This window comes from Oncorhynchus kisutch, linkage group LG10, assembly GCF_002021735.2.
Source record: "Oncorhynchus kisutch isolate 150728-3 linkage group LG10, Okis_V2, whole genome shotgun sequence".
Classification (NCBI taxonomy): domain Eukaryota; kingdom Metazoa; phylum Chordata; class Actinopteri; order Salmoniformes; family Salmonidae; genus Oncorhynchus; species Oncorhynchus kisutch.
In genome coordinates this window covers 25,021,032-25,044,532 of record NC_034183.2, presented here as the reverse complement: position 1 = coordinate 25,044,532, position 23,501 = coordinate 25,021,032, and the positions used below count along the sequence as shown (strand labels likewise).

General features: G+C 44.5%; 1 protein-coding gene across 1 annotated transcript in view; it reads right to left on the bottom strand.

Moving 5' to 3' along the window:
* LOC109897953 (xenotropic and polytropic retrovirus receptor 1 homolog) overlaps positions 1-23,501 on the bottom strand; it is a 99,733-nt gene that overhangs the window by 12,226 nt on the left and 64,006 nt on the right. The window contains exons 3-10 of the mRNA XM_031833380.1: positions 18,697-18,798; positions 11,940-12,157; positions 10,846-10,995; positions 7,909-7,992; positions 7,188-7,269; positions 6,813-7,000; positions 6,364-6,543; positions 2,870-3,038 (exon numbers count right to left, since the gene is read on the bottom strand). Coding sequence (XP_031689240.1) covers positions 2,870-3,038; positions 6,364-6,543; positions 6,813-7,000; positions 7,188-7,269; positions 7,909-7,992; positions 10,846-10,995; positions 11,940-12,157; positions 18,697-18,798 — 1,173 coding nt within the window. The remainder of the gene's footprint in view (positions 1-2,869; positions 3,039-6,363; positions 6,544-6,812; positions 7,001-7,187; positions 7,270-7,908; positions 7,993-10,845; positions 10,996-11,939; positions 12,158-18,696; positions 18,799-23,501) is intronic.

Genomic DNA, 23,501 nt, shown 5'->3' with positions numbered 1-23,501 from the left:
TGAGAGGACAGCTAATCAGCATGAAAGTCACATTGCTGGACCCTAATGTAGCAGCTATAAAAGAAACACCTGAAACTAAATCCCCTACATCAGGGGTTCCCAACCTTTTTTCGTCATTTTGACCCCTAACCAAAAAATGATGTAATTAACAGACCATGTTAACTTCTTTTAATTGGGAGTATGGCAGTCAATTGCAAAACATTCTAACAGTATTTTTAATTGTCTTCTCAACTCACGATCACATACTTTTCATTTGGGTGTCACATTCTGACCTTAGTTCCTTTGTTATGTCTTTGTTTTAGTATGGTCAGGGTGTGAGTTGGGTGGGTTGTCTATGTTCTTTTTTCTATAATTTGGGATTTTCTGTGTTCAGCCTGGTATGGTTCTCAATCAGAGGCAGTTGTCAATCGTTGTCCCTGATTGAGAATCATACTTAGGTAGCCTGGTTTCACTTTTGAATTGTGGGTGTTTATTTTCTGTTCTGTGTTTTGTTGCACCGGTCAGGACTGTTCGTTTGTCGTGTATTGTTTTTTTTCCAGTATTCATTCTTTATTAAATTACAATGAATACTTACCACGCTGCGCCTTGGTCCTCTCTTTCTCCCGACAACAACCGTTACATTGGGGCTAAGACAGTCAATTACAAATAAGTCTGACATAATGTCTCATCTCACCACCACGGAACGAGATGGGTGTGCTTGATGCACGTCGCGTCGGAACTTCTCTAAGTCAGGGGGCGTGGTCAACAGTGCGCACCTCATCTCTGCTGTCACATCCAACCTGGATCAATATCTGGTTTTAATGTAGACAAGAGCACTGCTGAATCCAGATTCACACAGATATGAGCTGGCGAAGGGTACCATGAGTTGTAATGCTCTGAGGGAGACGGCAGGGTATTCCCTTTCTGTCAGGAACCAAATCCTCTCCGTAATGACCCGTGAATGCTTTGTATTCTTTAAGAATTTTGGAAATTCTTCCGCCACCCCATTTTCATACAGGCATCACTAGTTTGCGAACCGCTGCCCTAGACACTGGTCTTGACGAGAGGGAAAAAATCTGTCGGGGGTGTTCTCTTCTGCACTGTTCAACCAATTCAGTAAATGTGGAGGAGGAGTTAAGATGGAGTGTCGCCTGAAAACCGTAATATCCAGTTGTTGGGGACTCGGCAGAGGCTAGCTGGACCCAAACGTTTCCAATCAATTACCTGGCTGCTGATTTGTCAGGCTGCAGACTACTGAGGAGAACCATTAATGACTAATTTCACAGCCAGACAGAACAGACAGACCCCTCTGAACATGGACATCAGTGTCTATTGACCGGAGTCAGATCGAGCTAAACCATTTAGACTCCGTACATATCAGCCAAACAAAACTGTTAAAAATGAGTTCAAACAGAGCTGATGAACCAGCATAATATACAGGTAACATACACTGCTCAAAAAATAAAGGGAACACTTAAACAACACAATGTAACTCCAAGTCAATCACACTTCTGTGAAATCAAACTGTCCTCTTAGGAAGCAACACTGATTGACAATACATTTCACATGCTGTTGTGCAAAGGGAATAGACAACAGGTGGAAATTATAGGCAATTAGCAAGACACCCCCAATAAAGGAGTGGTTCTGCAGTTGGTGACCACAGACCACTTCTCAGTTCCTATGCTTCCTGGCTGATGTTTTGGTCACTTTTGAATGCTGGCGGTGCTTTCATTCTAGTGGTAGCATGAGACGGAGTCTACAACCCACACAAGTAGCTCAGGTAGTGCAGCCCATGCAGGATGGCACATCAATGCGAGCTGTGGCAAGAAGGTTTGCTGTGTCTGTCAGCGTAGTGTCTAGAGCATGGAGGCGCTACCAGGAGACAGGCCAGTATATCAGGAGGCCGTAGGAGGGCAACAACCCAGCAGCAGGACCGCTCCCTCCACCTTTGTGCAAGGAGGAGCAGGAGGAGCACTGCCAGAGCCCTGAAAAATGACCTCCAGCAGGCCACAAATGTGCATGTGTCTGCTCAAATGACAGACGTGACAGAGTCCGGAGACGCCGTGGAGAACGTTCTTCTGCCTGCAACATCCTCCAGCATCCTCCGGTTTGGCGGTGAGTCAGTCATGGTGTGGGGTGGCATTTCTTTGGGGGGCCGCACAGCCCTCCATGTGCTCACCAGAGGTAGCCTGACTGCCATTAGGTACCGAGATGAGATCCTCAGACCCCTTGTGAGACCATATGCTGGGTTCCTCCTAATGCAAGACAATGCTAGACCTCATGTGGCTGGAGTGTGTCAGCAGTTCCTGCAAGAGGAAGGTTATGATGCTATGGACTGGCCCGCCTGTTCCCCAGACCTGAATCCAATTAAGCACATCTGGGACATCATGTCTCGCTCCATCCACCAACGCCACAGACTGTCCAGGAGTTGGCGGATGCTTTAGTCCAGGTCTGGGAGCAGATCCATCAGGAGACCATCCGCCACCTCATCAGGAGCATGCCCAGGCGTTGTAGGGAGGTCATACAGGCACGTGGAGGCCACACACACTACTGAGCCTCATTTTGACTTGCTTTAAGGACATTACATCAAAGTTGGATCAGCCTGTAGTGTGGTTTTCCACTTTTGAGTGTGACTCCAAATCCAGACCTCCATGGGTTGATAAATTTGATTTCCATTGATAATTTTTGTGTGATTTTGATGTGAGCACATTCAACTATGTAAAGAAAAAAGTATTTAACAAGAATATTTCATTCATTCAGATCTAGGATGTGTTATTTTAGTGTTCCCTTTATTTTTTGGAGCAGTGTACATTCAGCTACTACCTCACTCCAGTCCTGTACTTAGACCATAACTAGTACCTAGCTAAAGGGAGCCAGTGCTCTAACTCACCGTTGAACATGGGCAGGAGGCCTTTGCGGTCGGTCCATTTGAGCTCAAAGCTGTAGAAGCAGATGAGATACTCCAGGTCCATCAGTACAATCACCAGAGAGTTGAGCTGGTCGGCCAGCCAGAAGTCTGCAAACTCCACACGGTGGAACGGCGCCGTGAACACACGGAACTGGGAGACAGACAGATGTATTAGTCCTATACAAGACACAGGATTAGATACATGTGCTAACACTGAAAGGGGGGAGGGGTTGCATTGCTTATTGAAATAGTCTGAGGTTAGGAAAACATTGACAGCTCTTCTGTCTAAAGTATACCTCTACATACTAATACTCCTAGAACGCCCATGCTTGTCTCACATGAAGGCAAAACAGACAGTACAAATTAACAAAAGAGAAGGGACACAAACGCAGAGACCTCGGCTCCAACCGGGTACACAAGACTTCAACATGGAGGAAGCTCATTGTCATGCAGCTAATGAGGCTGTCATGTACAGGGTATTAGAGCAGTGGAAGGGGAGAGGGCAGAGAAAAATGAGCTGGAACGTGTTGAGGGCATGAGCCCTGAAGCAACCAGCAGTCCTTGCATCTCCCTACAGTTAATGAACTGGTGGATACATATGGAAAAGCCTAACGAGGCTCTAGTTGGAGTGTGTCAATCTCATTCAACAGGGCTGTCGCCACACCAGCAATAGTATCGCTGACACACACTGTATCCAACCTGACACACCACACATCCTAAACATGTCTGGGATCAGCACCGGGTCAGCTGAAGAGCAGTGCCTCTGCAGCGGTTTGATTTAATATAGTCTAATAAGATTGGGTTAACTAGTGTTTCAGGTATGGTTTTTGTTGGGACTGGATTATGTTATCTGGGGTCTGTGAATGAGACTGTGGCTGAATGGGAATGATCCTCTCACCCGCTTGCCTCCAGGTCAAGCCTGACATTTCACCAGCCCATCTCTCTGTATGCTCTGCAGCCTCACTATGCAGCCTCACCATGCAGCCTCACCATGCAGCCTCACCATGCAGCCTCACTATGCAGCCTCACCATGCAGCCTCACCATGCAGCCTCACCATGCAGCCTCACTATGCATTCTCACCATGCAGCCTCACCATGCAGCCTCACCATGCAGCCTCACCATGCAGCCTCACCATGCAGCCTCACTATGCAGTCTCACCATGCAGCCTCACCATGCAGCCTCACCATGCAGGCTCACCATGCAGCCTCACCATGCAGCCTCACCATGCAGCCTCACTATGCAGTCTCACCATGCAGCCTCACCATGCAGCCTCACCATGCAGGCTCACCATGCAGCCTCACTATGCAGTCTCACCATGCAGCCTCACCATGCAGCCTCACCATGCAGCCTCACCATGCAGCCTCACCATGCAGCCTCACCCAGTCCCCATATTGTCTCAGCTGCAGTATTGATTCAACCTGTTATATACCAAAGCATTCGGAAAGTATTAAGACCACTTCCCTTTTTCCACATTTTGTTACGTCATTCTAAAATGGATTCAATACAAAAAATCCTCATAAATCTACATACAATACCCCATAATGACAAAGTGAAAACAGGTTTATAGAATTTTTTGCAAACGTATTAAATAGCTTATTTCTATAAGTATTCAGACCCTTTGTTAGGAGACTCGAAATTGAGCTCAGGTGCGTCCTGTTTCCATTTATCATCCTTGAGATGTTTCTACAACTTGATTGGAGTCCACCTGTGGTAATTTCAATTGATGGGATATGATTTGTAAAAGGCAACTGTCTATATAAGATCCCACAGTCTGCAGCATTCAAGGTCCCCAAGAACACAGTGGCCTCCATCATTCTTAAATGGAAGATGTTTGGAACCACCAAGACTCTTCATAGAGCAGACCGCTCGGCCCAACTGAACAATCGGGGCAGAAGGGCCTTGGTCAGGGAGGAGACCAAAACCCCGATAATCACTCTGACAGAGCTCCAGAGTTTATCTGTGGAGATGGGAGAACCTTCCAGAAGGACAACCATCGCTGCAGCACTCCGACAATCAGGCCTTTAGAGTGGCCAGACGGAAGCCACTTCTCAGTAAAAAGGCACACGATAGCCTGCTTGGAGTTTGCCAAAAGGCACCTAAAGGACTCTCAGACCATGAGAAAGATGATTCTCTGGATTGAACTCTTGAATGCCAAGCGTCTCACGTCTGGAGGAATGGCACCATCCCTACGGTGAAGCATGGTGGTGGCAGCAGCATGCTGTGGGATGTTTTTCAGAGGCCGGGCCCTCCAGACAAGTCAGGATCGGGGCAAAGATGAACGGAGCAAAGTACAGAAAGATCCTTGAGGAAAACCTGCTCCAGAGTGCCAGGACCTCAGCCTGGAGTGAAGGTTCACCATCCAACAGGACAACAACCCTAAGCACACAGCCATGACAACGCAGGAGTGGCTTTGGGACCTATCTCTGAATGTCCTTGAGTGGCCCAGCCAGAGCCCGGTCTTGAACCCGATCGAAAATCATTGGAGAGACCTGAAAATAGCTGTACAGCGACGCTCCCCAGCCAACCTAACAGCTTGAGAGGATCAGCAGAGAAGAATGGAAGAAACTCCCCAAATACAGGTGTACAAAGCTTGTAGCGTCATACCCAAGAAGACTCGAGGCTGTAGTCGCTGCCAAAGGTGCTTCAACAAAGTACTGAGTAAAGTGTCTGAATGTTTATGTAAATGTAATATTTCAGTGTATTATTTTTTATACATTTCTAAAAATGTCTATAAACCTGTTTTTGATTTGTCATTATGGGTATTGTGTGTAGATTGATGAGGCAAAAATATTTAATCCATTTTATAATAAGGCTGTAACGTAACAAAATGTGGAAAAAGTCAAGGAGTCGCAATACTTTCCGAATACACTGTATGTGTGCTAATGAAGGATTTCTACCTGTCAATCTATGTCCTTATTGATCTCCACAACATCCCAATCGTACAAAGACATCCAGAGGATAAAAAATATTTTAAATGTATTCATTGCGTAAACAAACACACCAGGCAATCTGTCTAGCTTTGTTCCTTGATTTTGGTTAGCGCCTGTGTTCAGTGTGGGCGTGTGCATCTCTAGAATGGTGCACAGGCCCAAGTGGGGCACAATCAGAGCTGGAGAGGGCTGGGGATGCTTGGGAGATGGGGAAGGTTGGAGGAGCAGCATACTGATGGATCCATCCCTGTAATGATTGCACAGTCACAGTCGCCACATCCCCAGGGACACGCCTGTATCCTATTATCCCCCACCCCACTGGCCTCTGTCTCACACACACACTGAATCCTCCTAACCCCCATCACCAAAGCCAGTAAACATCAGACAAAGAAAAGATAAGCCGAATACATGGAACACAATATAGAATGTGAGATAGGTATAAAATACAGTGTTGTACACACACAAACACCAGTTGAGTCAGGTTTCATTGTACTGATATAATATCATCATTATATTGCAGTAGTTCCAGTGGAGAAGGAGCTCACCAGCAGTTTGAGCAGCCAGAAGCGGGACTTGTAGTAGCCAGTCTTGAAGGGGTTGATGAGGAAGAGGAGCATGAAGCCGTAGAGGATGAGAGGGTTGACCTGCATGGGCAGCATGGTGTACTCAGAGTACAGACAGGACAGGATGCTCAAACACCACAGCACCCCCAGGAAACCAGCAATCTACAGAAGACAAAAAGGCATTAAACTATCAAATTCTCAGTAAATTTCCTTTATAAAGCAGTATACACATTGTCCTTGGAAATATGATCAGGAAAAAAAAACCTAGTGTATGTCTTCAGATTAGTATTGATTATTGACCATTTTTTATTTCCATTATTCAGGGCATTCTCGCTCCGGTGGTCACACAAGAGGATGTCTTCTCTCCATTATTTTCACTACTGTCTGAATTCTTGCTCATTATCCTTGTGCATCCCCTGGTTCTCCCTTACCTCAAACAGGTGCTGATGGGAGAGGTTGCTGCGAGGGTTCAACTCGAAGATGAGCACGTGGTTGACCCCCGCCTGGCGCCAGCCGTAGGTGTTAATGCCCAACAGGAAGAGGAATTCAATCAGCAGGAAGCCACCACGGTAGATACGCACCAGAGGCCACACGTTCTCATACCGGATGAGTACAGCACCTGAAAAAGAATAATAGCAATTCGATCATGTCAATCTCCTTCAAATATCTGAAGCTACAATACAGTATGCAAAACTAACTTGAGTTCCCCCTAATGCCATGTCTAAATTGTAAGCCTCATTTCCTCTGTATCTGTTATCTAACCCCCAGTAAAAATACCTTAATAGCATGGTTGTGTGTGAACGTACCAGTGAGGAGGAAGGAGATAGCGAGGACTATGAAGACCCCACAGTAGAGGCCAACGCGGAAGGTAGTCCAGGCTAGAGCAGGCTGCAGGAAGGAGCAGAGAATGACAGAGATGAGCAATTACCAGTTACTACACCTGCGTGACTGCAAGTCTTCTAGGCTCCACTGTAATGTCAGGCACACAGCTGGAGAACCGCACTAGGCATTTACTAATTCATTTAGCTTGACAGATAGACACACTTATCCAGGGAAGCAGAAACCTTTTTCTGGTTGTGCTGCAGTCAATTCAATGCACGGTATAGAAAGAGTATATTAAAGCGTGTTATCATCAAGTACTTTGGTGTGTGCTAAAAATACAAGTCATATAAAGGTGCCCACGGGGAATCTGGACAAGCCATTTGGATCTAGCACAATTCAGGCTGGGCATGACATTGATATTAATACAGCTATAAATCTGAGGGATATGTGATGGGGATGCATTTTCTCATCCCCTGTGGAAAAGGTCATTTGTCCGGCCTAGTTTGGAGAGCCTCTTACAGGATCAATACTGTGGGGATAAATAGAGTGTGTGTTTCACACACACACACACACACACACACACACACACACACACACACACACACACACACACACACACACACACACACACACACACACACACACACACACACACACACACAGCAGGAAAGAGATGAAGAGTGGGAAGTGCAGTCACTCTCTCACCTGTGCTGCCCCCAGTGGAGGCACTCTCAGCCTTTTCATGGCTTTCTGACGGTCCCCTCCCTCCAGCTCTGTGGTCACCAAAGCCTGACAAACACACAACAAAGACATGTCAAAGGGATGTCTATTACTCAAATAGAGGGGGGGAATTCAAATAGTCTGGGTAGTCATTTGATTAACTGTTCGGGAGTCTTATGGCTTAGGGGTAGAAGCCTCTTGGACCTAGACTTGGCACTCCGGTACCGCTTGCCATGTGGTAGCAGAGAAAACAGTCTATAACTAGGGTGGCTGGAGTTTTTGACCATTTTTAGGGCCTTCCTCTGACACCACCTGGTATAGAGGTCCTGGATGGCAGGAAGCTTGGCCCCGGTGATGTACTGGGCCGTACGCACTATCCTCTTTAGTGCCTTGCAGTTGGAGGCCGAGCATTTGCCATAACAGGCAGTGATGCAACCCGTCAGGATGCTCTTGACGGTGCAGCTGTAAAATCTTTTGAGGATCTGAGGACACATGCCAAATCTTGTCAGTCTCCTGAGGGGGAATAGGTTTTGTTATTCCCTCTTCACGACTGTCCTGGTGTGCTTGGACCATGTTAGAGATGTGTACACCAAGGAACTTTAAGCTCTCAACCTGCTCCACTACAGCCCTGTTGATGAGAATGGGAACGGGTTCGGTCATCCTTTTCCTGTAGTCCACAATCATCTCCTTTGTCTTGATCACGTTGAGGGAGAGTTTGTGCACCACACGTTCAGGTCTCTGACCTCCTCCCTATAGGCTGTCTCCTTGTTGTCGGTGATCAGGCACTGTTGTGTCATCAGCAAACTTAATGATGGTGTTGGAGTCGTGCTTGGCCGTGCAGTCATGAGTGAACAGGAAGTACAGGAGGGGACTGAGCACGCACCCATGAGGGGCCCGGGGGTTGAGGATCAGCGTGGCAGATGTGTTGTTACCTACCCTTACCACCTGGGGGTGACCCATCAGGAAGTCTAGGATCCAGTTGCAGAGGGAGCTGTTTAGTCCCAGGGTCCTTAGCTTAGTGATGAGTTTTGAGGGCAATATGGCGTTGAACTCTGAGCTGTAGTCAATGAATAGCATTCTCACATAGGTATTCCTTTTGTCCAGGTGTGAAAGGGCAGTGTGGAGTGCAATAGAGATTGCATCATCTGTGGATCTGTTGGTGCAGTATGCAAATTGGAGTGGGCCTAAGGTTACTGGGATAATGGTGTTTATGTAAGCCATGACCAGCCTTTCAAAGCATGCCTACAGACGTCAGCGTTACTTGCCTCGAAGCAAGCATAGAAGTTATTGAGCTCGTCTGGAGCTCGTCGTGTCACTGGGCAGCTCTCAGCTGTGCTTCCCTTTGTAGTAATAGTTTGCAAGCCCTGCCACATCCGACGAGCGTCGGAGCCGGTGTAGTACGATTCGATCTTGGTCCTGTATTGGCGCTTTGCGTGTTTGATGCTTCGTCGGAGGGCATAGCGGGATTTCTTATAAGCTTCCATGTTAGAGTCCCGCTCCTTGAAAATGGCAGCTCTCAGTGCGAATGTTGCCTGTAATTGACGGCTTCTGGTTGGGGTATGTATGTACAGTCACTGTGGGGACGACGTCCTCGATGCACTTACTGATAAAGCCAGTGACTGATGTGGTGTACTCCTCAATGCCATCGGAAGAACCCGGAACATATTCCAGTCTGTGCTAACAAAACAGTCCTGTAATTTAGCATCTGCGTCATCTGACCATTTTTATTGGCCCGAGTCACTGGTGCTTCCTGCTTAATTTTTTTGCTTGTAAGCAGGAATCAGGAGGATAGAATTATGGTCAGTTTTGCCAAATGCAGTGCGGGGGAGAGCTTTGTATGCATCTCTGCGTGTGTAGTAAAGCTGGTCTAGAATTTCTTTCCCTCTGGTTGCACATTTAACATGCGGATAGAAATGAGGTAAAACTGATTTAAGTTTCCCTGCAATAAAGTCCCCAGCCACTAGGAGCGCTGCCTCTGGATGAACGTTTTCCTGTTTGGTTATGGTGTTATACAGCTCATTGAGTGAGGTTTTAGTGCCAGCATCGGTCTGTGTTGGTATGTAGACAGCTATGAAAAATACAGATGAAAACTCTCTAGGTATATTGTGTGGTCTACAGCTTATCATGAGATTCTCTACCTCAGGTGAGCAAAACCTTGAGACTTCCTTAGATATCGTGCACCAGCTGTTGTTTACATATTGAAGCATAGGCCCCTGCCCCATGTCTTATCAGTGGCTGCTGTTCTATACTGCCGATATAGTCTATAACCTGCCAGCTGTATGTTCTTAATGTTGTCGCTCAGCCATGACTCAGTGAAACATAAGATATTGCTGTTTTTAATGTCCCGCTGGTAGGATATACGTGCTTTCAGTTCGTCCCATTTATTTTCCAGCGATTGAACGTTAGCTAGCAGGACGGAAGGCAAAGACAGATTAGCCACTTGTTTCCTGATCCTCACAAGGCACCCTGATCTTTTTCCGCGAAATCTCAGTTTCCTTCTCCAGCGAATGATGAGGATCTGGGCTGGTCAGGTGTCTGTAGTATATCCCTCCTGTCCGACTCATTGAAGACCAACTCTTCATCTAATCTGAGGTGAGTAATTGCAGTTCTGATGTCCAGAAGCTCTTTTCGGTCATAAGAGACGGTAGCAGCAACATTATGTACAAACAAGTTACAAATAACGCAAAAAAAATAACAAAATAGCATGGTTGGTTTCATTCTAACCATCATGAAACGGTTAGAATGCAACACAACATATTCAATGAGAGTCAAAGACCAGGATCAGACTACGATAGAATGAGAAATTTGGCCTATCATGATTGTACCTAGCTAAAATAGCTGACAGAGTAAACATGGTTGGAAAATAGTTAACCTCAAGAATGCCTAGACATCCACAGCCATGGGCTTCGGTTCCATACGTACCTCTGTCTCAGAGATGAGCTGAGTGATCTTCTTACAGGTGTAGAAAGGGGCCACCTCCACATGGGCCACACGCCAGTCAGCCCCGCGGGGGGTCTCCAGGATCTTATCATGCTTCTTCAGGATTTTACGGAAACCTGTGAAGTTCAGATTCTGGGAGAAAGACCAATCCTGGGGTTAGGGTTAGGGAATTGAATTGAGCAAGAACTGCAGAGAAACATCAACAGGAGACAATGTCTGAAAGGTTATTCTGCTGAGATAAAGAGAGAAACAGAGAATGAATTTGACACCAATAAAGAGAGATGGATAGAGAGCGACTGAGCTGTAGAAAGACATGTTATGCTTATAGCAGCATCAAACAGAAAGAGAGGGTGTGGAGATAAGCTGACTGGGTCTCACTTGGTAGTTATGCAGCAGGATGAGGTGGAGCTAGTATCTAGGGGTAGTATGCAATGTTTAGGGTTAAGGGTACTAACTTGGTAGTTCTGCAGCAGGATGAGGCTGAGGTAGTATCTATGGCAGGTGTTTGCAACAGGCGGCCCATAAACGGCCCGCAAGTCATTTTTTTGGAGCCCCCCAAAGGTTTTTTGAGAATTTTAGTTTTTGGTCAAAAATATTTTCCATCAACAGGAATTCAGATATTTATTTATTTAGGAAATCTGTTCCCAAGTATTCCTACTAATAAAAAAAGAGACATACATTATGTGATCAAGTCTCAATGTAATCAAGGTATGAAATTATTGTTATTTTTAAATACAATCTCTTTTTGGGCTTAGTTGTGGTCAATTTGGAGTGTACAAAGTATTATAGTTATTAATTAATAATAATTAATTCCCCGAACCTCCAACAAAAATCAACCCGCGGCTGAATCTAGTTGTCTAACCCTGATCTAGGGTTAGTGTGTAGGCTTTACGTTTAAAGGTACTTACTTGGTAGTTATGCAGCAGGATGAGGCGGAGGTAGTATCTAGGGGTCATGTGTAGGGTTTAGGGTTAATGGTACTAACCTGGTAGTTCTGCAGCTGGATGAGGCTGAGGTAGAACTTGGAGAAGGCCAGCTGCAGGCCCTTGATGTTGTGTAGGGTTAATGGTACTAACCTGGTAGTTCTGCAGCAGGATGAGGCTGAGGTAGAACTCGGAGAAGGCCAGCTGCAGGTCCTTGATGTTGCGGTGTTTGCAGCGTTCCTCCTGGGACAGGTGGAACACCGTCTTGCGTTTGCGGAGGCCTGGGGCATTGCTCTCCCGCTGCGCATCCAGAGACGACTGCAGCTCATTCTGCAGGGTGGCAAAACGCCTCTGTGCTTCAGCAAGTTTCTCTGCAGGAGGAAAAATATGGAAAACAACTGAGTGAGCAACAGTGTCATGGCTGCAGTATGCCCAAGATAGAACTCTCAACAGCCCTGCAGGAAGTCCAGTCAAGAGGTAAACACTCCTCTCCATTACGGGGGAAGCGGAAGGGGAGTATTAACTTCTTTAGACATGTAAATGCAGCCCTCAGCAAGCCCATTACCAGGGTCAGAACAATGTTAATTTCCCTCCTGAGAGAGGGACAGCAGGGCAGGGAAGAACCTGAGTGGATCTGGAGCATGGCCCACATTCTCCCCACCTTGCCTTGGCCTCACCCAGCCTCACTGCACCCCAGTCCCTTTCCCACTACCACATTCTTGGACTGGACTCCTCAAGCCAAGCTCTGACACATATCCTCCACTGTCCCCTCAGCCTCGGGCTGCACTCTGCAGCCCACCACACATCCTATTCATAGGCAAAGGCTGAAGACGGATGCTTTTGGAATAGACCTCCTCAATCCTGATTCACGACTAGACCACCTAGTCAAAGCGATGGTAGTGGCCTAGCACCGTCTCATGTTGCCCACGGTCAGTGAGGACAGGGGTGTTACATTAGGTGCAGTGGGTTCAATGGCTACTTTACCGCTCAGTTGCACACACAGCCTCTGGATTTCACAGGAATGCCTGAATAGCTGTTCTTTTGATTGCTAAAATTAGAGTAATCCCTCACAGAATAACAGGTAGATTATGTCACTGTCTACTCTGTCCAGAGGGCCACCTATCTGCTCTGCATGGATCAAGTCATGACATAACATGAGGCGTGAAAAAGTCCAGACTCACATATTTTACCTAGGTAGGAAGAAATTAAGCCTGATTAGATGTGTGTACAAACAAAGGTGGTAGATATGTATGCAGGTTGAAGAGACTAATAGAGGCTTTAATGTCTGAACTTTGCCAGGAAAACCCACAGGTAAAATATTGTCTCTAGAGTCTATATTTGAGGATACATACAAATATTTTAGATATAGTGACAGCTCTTAACAGAGACTGTGTTGTGCTTTGGTTTTTCTCCCTGGAATAGAGTTAAGTCATCATCACGGAGCAGTGAAATTAAGGGGGTCGATGACCCCTTTCAGAAGAGAGAAGTTGCTTGCCACAGCTCTCTGCGGAGAAGAGGAGTCTCTTATGTAAAACTCACACATTGAACACAACATGAAAAGAGGGAGATAACGCTGTCTATCCAGCAAGATTCAGTAATTGCTTGGTTCATCCCAACATCCGGCTAGGAGGATTGAGAGGTTATGATGCTGCAATCTGGAGTCATGTGTGAAGTGAATGGCTGGGTTACATGACTGCTAATAAGACCCAACACTGCTGAAAACAACCTTCCCTAAAGATTTCATTATAGCCTACATCGAGCCAGACTGCATTCAATTATAATAATGCCTGGTGTCTAGCCTTGACTTACTCAGACGTCTGCTGGATATGCTTAGGGACTGTTCGCAAATTACTATGGGGTAGTGCTGAGCGATTAGCTGAACATTTGGTTCTCTTTCATAAAAACATTTTGGGACCAACATTGGTTCAATTATTTGTAACCTTTATTTTAACAGTCAGTTAGGATACATATTCTTATTTACAATGACGGCCTACATTTGAATTGCAAATTTTTTTTTTGCACAGTTTCTCTATAGATAAATCATATGTGTGATGTAGTAGGGAGTTGTAGTTCACAACAGGCCAATATTCTACATGATGTGCAGTTCAAATCAAATCAAATCAAATTTATTTATATAGCCCCTCGTACATCAGCTGATATCTCAAAGTGCTGTACAGAAACCCAGCCTAAAACCCCAAACAGCAAGCAATGCAGATGTAGAAGCACGGTGGCTAGGAAAAACTCCCTAGAAAGGCCAAAACCTAGGAAGAAACCTAGAGAGGAACCAGGCTATGTGGGGTGGCCAGTCCTCTTCTGGCTGTGCCGGGTGGAGATTATAACAGAACATGGCCAAGATGTTCAAATGTTCATAAATGACCAGCATGGTCGAATAATAATAAGGCAGAACAGTTGAAACTGGAGCAGCAGCACGGCCAGGTGGACTGGGGACAGCAAGGAGTCATCATGTCAGTTCATTTTGAACAACTATTTTTACTGACTCGAGAGTCATGATTTGTTTTTCTGAGTAACTCATTCATTTTAGTCGTTAGTTTGACCTGATAGTGAAGGTTGAAATGAGCCCTACAGCAGGAGTAATACACGCGGCATCACTACTTTAGCCAGAAAACATGGTAATTACCTACAATGACCATAATCCATTGCGTACCTACTTGTCCCGTCTGTGTTTTTTTTAATGCCTGCTACAGGAGTACACGCGATCAAGAGGGATAGCGGGGTATCTGTATGAATCAGAAAGTTACATTTAGGACTTTTTAAGAGGTTTTATTGCAACTTAGAATGCAATTTAAGACCAATTTCGAGGTCTGCGAGCGCCACACACGTGCTAATGTTCCTCTCCAGAAATAAGCACAAAAACATTTTAGCAAAAAGTTGTATTTTTACGGCAGTCTCTTTCACCAAAGACTATACATGGTTCATAGTGTATTATCAGGCAGGTGTGCTATTTTAGCAATGAGCATTCTCCCGTAGCCTAACTGATGTAGCATCGTGGCTAGCCTATAGATGGCTGAAATATGGGGTTGCCTATCTAACTGCATTTGTTTAGGCTACCCCAATGGGCTAGTCAATAGCTAACCTTAGATCACAAACTAAGTGTTGTCGCAATAACATTATTTTGACTTCGATACAAATGCCAGCTTAATATAACGATACTCAATATGATTCCACTGTGAATTTTCTTTCTCAAAGTCAAATATACACCTCTGTTACTGTAAAAACATGCTGACTGCATGTTTTTACAGTACTCTCCATCTGGAGAGCCAGGTTACTAGGTGCAGGCTTTTGATCCAGCCCTCTCAAACACACCTGTCAGCTCCTGTTGAGCAGTTTATTGGTAAAAATCTGGATTGTTAGAGCAGGCCTGAAACAAAAGTATGCAGTACACACCCAATAGCTCCCTTGGAGGTAACTATTATATGCTATAGCCTAACATTAGAACTACAACCAAACATTTGATTCTAAAAAACACATTCCCGTATTCAGTGAATCAGGTATATAATGGCTATACTTCAAATCCAAATAATTTTATTGGTCACATTTGGCCGCCTTTCGTTCCAGTTCTCTGCTGCCTGTGACTGGAACGAATTGCAAAAATCGCTGAAGTTGGAGACTTTTATCTCCCTCACCAACTTCAAACATCTGCTATCTGAGCAGCTAACCGATCGCTGCAGCTGTACATAGTCTATCGGTAAATAGCCCACCCAATTTTACCTACCTCTTCCCCATACTGTTTATATTTATTTACTTTTCTGCTCTTTTGCACACCAATACCTCTACCTTTACATGACCATCTGATCATTTATCACTCCAGTGTTAATCTGCAAAATTGTAATTATTCGCCTACCTCCTCATGCCTTTTGCACACAATGTATATAGACTCTCTTGTGTTATTGACTTGTTAATTGCTTACTCCATGTGTAACTCTGTGTTGTCTGTTCACACTGCTATGCTTTATCTTGGCCAGGTCGCAGTTGCAAATGAGAACTTGTTTTCAACTAGCCTACCTGGTTAAATAAAGGTGAAAAAAAATAATTAAAAAAAATACACATATTTAGCAGATGTTATTGCGGGTATAGTGAAATGCATGCAAGTTAGCTAAAACTTGTTTATTTATTTATGATCCTGCTAAAATATTTCAGTGGTCAGGGCAAGTGAGATCTATTGACTAGAGTTGAAGTCGGAAGTTCACATACACCTTATTATGTATTTCAGCTTTTATTTCTTTCATCACATTCCCCGTGGGTCAGAAGTTTACATACATTCAATTAGTATTTGGTAGCATTGCCTTAAATTGGTTCACTTGAGTCAAACTATTCAGGTAGCCTTCCACAAGCTTCCCAGAAAAGTTGCGTGAATTTTGGCCCATTCCTCCTGACAGCTGGTGTAACTGAGTCAGGTTTGTAGGCCCCCCTGCTCGCACACACCTTTTCAGTTCTGCCCACAAATCTTCTATATGATTGAGGTCAGGGATTTGTGATGGCCACGTACTTTGGCGCGAAAAGTGCAAATCAACTCCAGAACAACATCAAAGGACCTTGTGAAGATGCTGGAGGAAACAGGTACAAAAGTATCTATATCCACAGTAAAACGAGTCCTATATCGACATAGCCTGAAATGCCGCTCAGCAAGGAAGAAGCCACTGCTCCAAAACCGCCAGAAAAAAAGCCAGACTACGGTTTGCAACTACACATGGGGACAAAGATCTTACTTTTTGGAGAAATATCCTCTGGTCTGATGAAACAAAAATAGAACTGTTTGGCCATAAGCATACTTTAAGGACAACAAAGTCAAGGTATTGGAATGGCCATCACAAAGCCTTGACCTAAATCCTATAGAACATTTGTGGACAGAACTGAAAAAGCATGTGTGAGCAAGGAGGCCTACAAACCTGACTAAGTTACACGAGCCCTGTCACTGGGGAAGCTTGTGGAAGGCTACCTGAAACGTTTGACCCAAGTTAAGCAATTTAAAGCCAATGTTACCAAATACTAATTGAGTGTATGTAAACTTCTGACCCACTGGGAATGTGATGAAAGAAATAAAAGCTGAAATAAATCATTCTATCTACTATTATTCTGACATTTCACATTCTTAAAATAAATTGGTGATCCTAACTGACTTTAGACAGGGGATTTTTACTAGGATTAAATGTCAGGAATTGTGAAAAACTGAGTTTAAATGTATTTAGCTAAGGTGTATGTAAACTTCCGACTTCAACTGTATCTATGCAATATGGTAGCCTAGCCTATGAAGATATCAACAACCATTAGAAACAACATGCAACCTGTCCATAGGATCATTTTAGTGAAGCAATGGGTGGCTGACACTACATTTGAACTCCAGTGAGTGTAGGCCTATATGACATGTAGATCTGTGTAACCAGTTATTTATATGGTCAAACTCTGGCCAAATATACAGGCTAGCATACGAATTATGGATTAATAGGGCTACATGAATTTGCCTAACTTCTAAATTAGCCTACATCTCTTTCTGTCTTCACTGTTCTCTTCTTTCACAATTCTCCACTGGCATCACAGAATAAATGGCCTGAGTAGCCGTTCGCTCTCGTTATTTCTCTTGAACTAGCCTAGCCCAATGCAAGTCCCAATAGCAATATTTGGTTGAGCAATTTTTTTTAAATTAGGAGAAGAATCACTCTTGCTTACTGAATATAACATTGGCTACACCATTGGCAATGAACTGGCGGTAAATTATGAATGACAAGAGCGCAGGCTACGTGTAGCTCGGATGTGAGGTGATCACATAGGCTGGTGGTGATAAATTGATACATTGCAGCACTGATGCAGTATATAAACGTAGCCTACACAGGAGAGACAGAGGGAAATCCATTAATTCATTCGCACAACAAACCTGTCTTTTGCAGAACATGTGTTCCATTGGTCGAACCACAGGTTCGATAGGGGAGGCAAATGGGAAGTTTGGCTAAGATAGGAAAAATAGGAAAAACTGCAAAACGGTGAATGTAAACCAGGAAACAACACACTATACCCTCTCCTGTACAAAGCAAAGAAAACAGTTACTCCCTCCTCCCCCATTTTGGACCCCCCCTCTCCCTAAGTAATTTTAGAACCGTCCCTTATTGAGCAACAATGATGGGAAATCATTGTTTTTCAGAGGAAATAAAAGCGAGGAGCAACAGGATTTTGGTCAGAGTCCCAGTTCTTTTTGGCAGTCCAACCTGGCCTGAGTTTATTTCAGCTTCCTGCAAAGCTTCAATGGGAGGGGATGGGAGGGGATGTTTATTGGAGAAGAAAAACAAGGAAAGGCTTTAAGGAAAGGCTAATTAAAGTGGACACTAATGAATGCACCTCTTGAATACTTTGTTGGCTTCCCATCTAGCTCGTATTATTACCAATAAAGTATGTGCTTGATAGTAATGATTCAGAATATATCGAATGTCCATGTTGCCAGGCAGCATCAGCCCATTAAATGCAGTTCTACTAACAGCCTCTAGGGGCAGCAATGTTTCCTTATAACTCAGAGAAAAGGTTTATAGGCAGTACTGCATATGACATCTCATGTTACATGAGGCATATATACTCCCTCCCTGAAATGAACCAGGCCTCCTTTGCTAATTTGATCAGCCATGCTTAAATCCAAGTTCCCCGCATTAGACAAAACGTCACTTAGTTGGCACACAAGTAAAGCGCATCACTCTACATGACACACAATGTACAACTGTATACATGTGCAAGACATCAAGGCAATTACTAACTACTCCCAATGCACTTCAGGCTGACAGTTATTGCATTAGAAGTTAGCCTACTGTGAGTGGGCAAACTGCAGATGCTCAGGGCCAATCAACAGGATGGTCTCACTTAGTCAGAGAGAATAACTCGCATAGCAGCACTGCTCCATCAAATAGGCCTACCTGAATAGAATGTGTTGATCTTCAAAAGCTCTTTCTCACAATTCTGGAAAAACTTCTCCTCAAACTTGGCGTAGTATCTCTTGACAGTGTCTTCATCTGTGACTGGAGAGGGAAAATAGAGAGAGAGAGAGACCGAGAGAGAGAGAGAGAGAAAGGTCAGTTTTCAGAGAAGAGGTACATTAGCTGCTTATCATAACAATATTCAACAAAAACACATTATGTAACCAATCAGAAACAATTCTATTTTTGGGTGAGATATAAAAAAGAAACAATACAGAACATACACAAACATCAAATACATCAGACCTGCCCAGACCCACGTGCTCACACCCCCATCTCCAGCGCCCACATCACTCTCCACCACATGGCCTCAAACAGCACCATGTTGTTTCTCTCCATTGCCTGTGCACTGTCAACATTTAGCAAATAAAGCATTTGACATTTCCATTGTGTTAACAACGGAAGATTGGTTGGTTTTCAGTTTTTAAGTATATGTTTTTTCAAGATGAGTATCTCACTGCACCCTCTTATTCCATGTCTTGAAATATTCAGACAGACGGATTAAAAGTACATTTACATTGTAATACTTCTAACAGCCAACTTTCTAACTCCGCCCATAACCTATGGACTTTATAACATTGCCAGAAGGCATGGACTATTGAGTCGTTGCTAGTTTTACACTTAAGACATGACTCTGCCGTTGTGCTGTAGAATTTGTGTATTTTGTCTTGTATAATAAATTCTATACATTAGTTTACAATGGATTAAGCGTAGATTTTCGTTAACTGTAATTCCGTTACTTATGTTCCAACATTCCCTCCATATTGTGCCAATATCAGGTCTTTTTAAGTCTTGGTTCCATCAGCTTATATATATTTTTCTAAGAGATTGTCAGTTGGATAGGCTTTTACATATGAGAAACAATTAATGAACACAAACCATTATGGAAACCAGCTTTTTGTGCAACAGTTCATGAATATGATAATTGTAGACCGAGAGGAATGTGAGCATTATTTGGAGAAATACAGGTATCTGTTGGACTCATCTGTCACGCCCTGGCCTTAGTATTTTGTGTTTTCTTTAATATTTTGGTCAGGCCAGGGTGTGACATGGGTGATTATGTGTTTGTCTTGTCTAGGGGTTTTGTAGATTAATGGGGTTGTGTTTAGTATAGTAGTCAAGGTAAGTCTATGGTTGCCTAGAGTGGTTCTCAATCAGAGGCAGGTGTTGATCGTTGTCTCTGATTGGGAACCATATTTAGGCAGCCATATTCTTTGAGTATTTTCGTGGGTGATTGTTCCTGTCTCTGTGTTTGTTGCACCAGATAGGGCTGTTTTGGTTTTTCACGTTTTTGTATACTGTTTGTATTTTCATCTTTCATTAAAGATGTTTATGAATAATCATGCTGCATTTTGGTCCTCCTCTCTTTCACCGGAAGAAAACCGTAACATCTTCCACATCCTTCAGGCTGATTCTCCTTAGACAACAATCCGTTTTAAGGTTTAATGTCACTTGCACAAGTACAGTGAAATGCCTTTCTTGCGAGCTCTAACCCCAACAATGCAGTAATCAATAACAACCTCTAACCTCTGGCGGGCAGAGATAGACCGAGAGGGGTGACCCGGGTTGATAAAGTGGAGCCCAAGCCTCCTCTGCTAACTTAGCCTAGGGTAGGTAGACAGGGAGGCCCTCTCACTGGGAAAGAGACTCATACCGCGGGATAATCTAAACCTAGAACGCGAGGTGGGAGTTAACCCACCCTGTGTGGTCAAGAGAAGATCCAATGACTACCCGTGTGTGAGTGAACCTAGTAGGACCGTCTGGGAGGCGGCCCACACTGGTCACCTCCACAATTGACCGAGTTTCTATTCAGCCCACAAAGCTCACCAACACCCCTGCCTCGTTCGTTCCTCTGATGGTACACAAGTGCTTGTTTTCCAAAGGAAGTAATTCACGGTGTATAAATAATAAAAATGTTAGGAACAAGCACAGGGCGGCAGATAGCCTAGTGGTTAGTTGGCCAGTTGGGCCAGTCACCGAAAGGTTGCTGGATTGAATCCCCGAGCTGACAAGATATAAAATCTGTTGTACCCCTGAGCAAGGCAGTTAACCCACTGTTCCCTGGGCGCCGAAGACATGGATGTCGATTATGGCAGACCCTGCACCTCTCTGATTCAGAGGGTTTGGGTTAAATGCGGAAGATGCATTCAGTTGTACAACTGACTAGATATCTTTCCTTTCCCACTGGCTCAGCTCTATATAAGGGCACCTTTAATATGGTTAAGGATTCTGGCTGAACCAGGCTGGGTAAGGAGTCTGTTCAGTAACCTCTCCTCCTGTGTTATGTTGTTTTAATCTCACAGTCATCCGCCACACAGTGTAACCCAACACCCCTGTGAGTTGCCCGGGGGATTCCTTCCTCTGTCTGCATCCCCCGCTCCCCCACCCCCTCCTCAATGGCAGCCAAGAGGACCAGGGCCACAGGGCGCTGTCCCAAGCCACAGGTCTACACCACAGGATCAACAGGCTATAGTTCTAATGCTTAATAGTAACCACATCCCATCAGTCTATAACAGCTGGCAATATTTGACAGTGATCCTGATAGTAGAGCGTCACAGTGTAAGAGACAGGCCTCGCCTGCTGGGACTGAGAAAGACAGATACAAAGAGGATCTGCACACTGAGAGAATGTGCTTCTCTATATTCTCTCTCTGCTACTAAAACATGCATTATTTTTCAATGATTATTCATCCCGATCACTCTCTCATCAATGTTAGCCTGTCCAGACTTGCGAGTTGACACCAGTACTGATGCATCATTGATGTTCTATCTAAATGTCACAGCGAAGGATACATCACAGGATACATCACTATCCATCAGTAGGGTTAGAATAGAAATGTTAGCTAGCCTATCATATGAATTGACCCTTTGATGCAAGTTGAAACCTTTAGATGGAGAGCCATTCAATTCTTTTCTCGGTAATAAGAAAAAGATGCCTAAGGCTGTAGGCTGTCGATATCCCTGCTCTATTCACCTGCAAGGAGAGCGAGAATGCAGGGAGAGACTGATTGTGTTCGGTAAAAGGCGGTTAAAATGTTCCTCAGAGCCAGCAAGGAAGTCAACGATTTATAGCTTTACAGGAAAAATTAGAAAAATATCTGTATATTTAAAAGTACAGTGCATTCAGACCCCTTGACTTTCTCCACATCCTGTTACATCACAGCCGTATTCTAAACGTGTTTTTTTCCTGTCATCAATCTACACACAAAACCCCATAATAACAAAGCAAAAATAGGTTTAGATTTTTTTTCACATTTATTAAAAATAAAAAACTTAAATCACATTTACATAAGTATTCAGACCCTTTACTCAGTACTTTGCTGAAGCACGTTTGGCAGCGACTACAGCCTCCATTCTTCTTGGGTATGACGCTACATGCTTGGACCACCTGTATTTGAGGTGTTTCTCCCCTTCTTCCCATTTCTCCCAGATCCTCTCAAGCTCTGTCAGGTTGGATGGGGAGCATCACTGCATAGCTATTTTCAGGTGTCTCCAGAGATGTTAGATTGGGTTCAAGTCCGGGCTCTGGCTGGGCCACTCAAGGACATTCAAAGACTTGTCCCAAAGCCACTCCTGCATTGTCTTGGCTGTGTGCTTAGGGTCATTTTCCTGTTGGAAGGTGAACCTTCTCCCCAGTCTGAGGTCCTGAGCGCTCTGGAGCATGTTTTCATCATGGATTTCTCTGTACTTTGCCTCGATCCTGACTAGTCTCCCAGTCCCTGCCGCTGAAAAACATCCCCACAGCATGATGTTGCTACCACCATGATTCACCGTAGGGATGGGGACAGGTTTCTTCCAGACGTGAGTTCAATCTTGATTTCATCAGACCAGTGACTCTTGTTTCTCATGGTCTGGGAGTCCGTTAGGTGCCTTTTGGCAAAACTCCAAGTGGGCTGTCATGTCCCTTTTACTGAGGAGTGACTTCCGTCTGGCCACGCTACCATAAACGCCTGATTGGTGGAGTGCTGCAGAGATGGTGGCTTTCTGGAAAGTTCTCCCATCTCCACAGAGGAACTCTGGAGCCCTGTCAGAGTGACCATTGGGTTCTTTATTACCTGCCTGACAATGGCCCTTCTCCCCCGATTGCTCAGTACATTCTTATATCCATTTTTTTTCTTTGTCATTATGGAGTATTGTGTGTAGATTGATAAGGAAAACAATTAATTGAATCAATTTTAGAATAAGGCTGTAATGTAACATGTGTGGAAAAAGTCTAGGCGTCTGAATGCTTTCCAAATGCACTGTATAATATATTTCAATGTTAATCATACTCCCCTTTATTGAAGTTCAGCCTATCCCCATGAGAGTTGCATCTTGCAGTCCTGATTATGCATAAAAACAACATAATGACTTGAACAAAGGAAAACAACAACGGCCATGCTCAACTTTCTGAACTGATCCTGAACATAAGGACTGAGATGGACTGAGATGCCCTTCAACTTATCTTAGCTGGGTCAGAAAGAGAGAGAAGGGGGAGAGACAGACAGACAGACAGACAGACAGACAGACAGACAGACAGACAGACAGACAGACAAGACAGACAGACAGACAGACAGACAGACAGACAGACAGACAGACAGACAGACAGACAGACAGACAGACAGACAGACAGACAGACAGACAGACAGACAGACAGACAGACAGACAGACAGACAGACAGACAGACAGACAGACAGACAGACAGACAGACAGACAGACAGACAGACAGACAGACAGACAGACAGACAGACAGACAGACAGACAGAC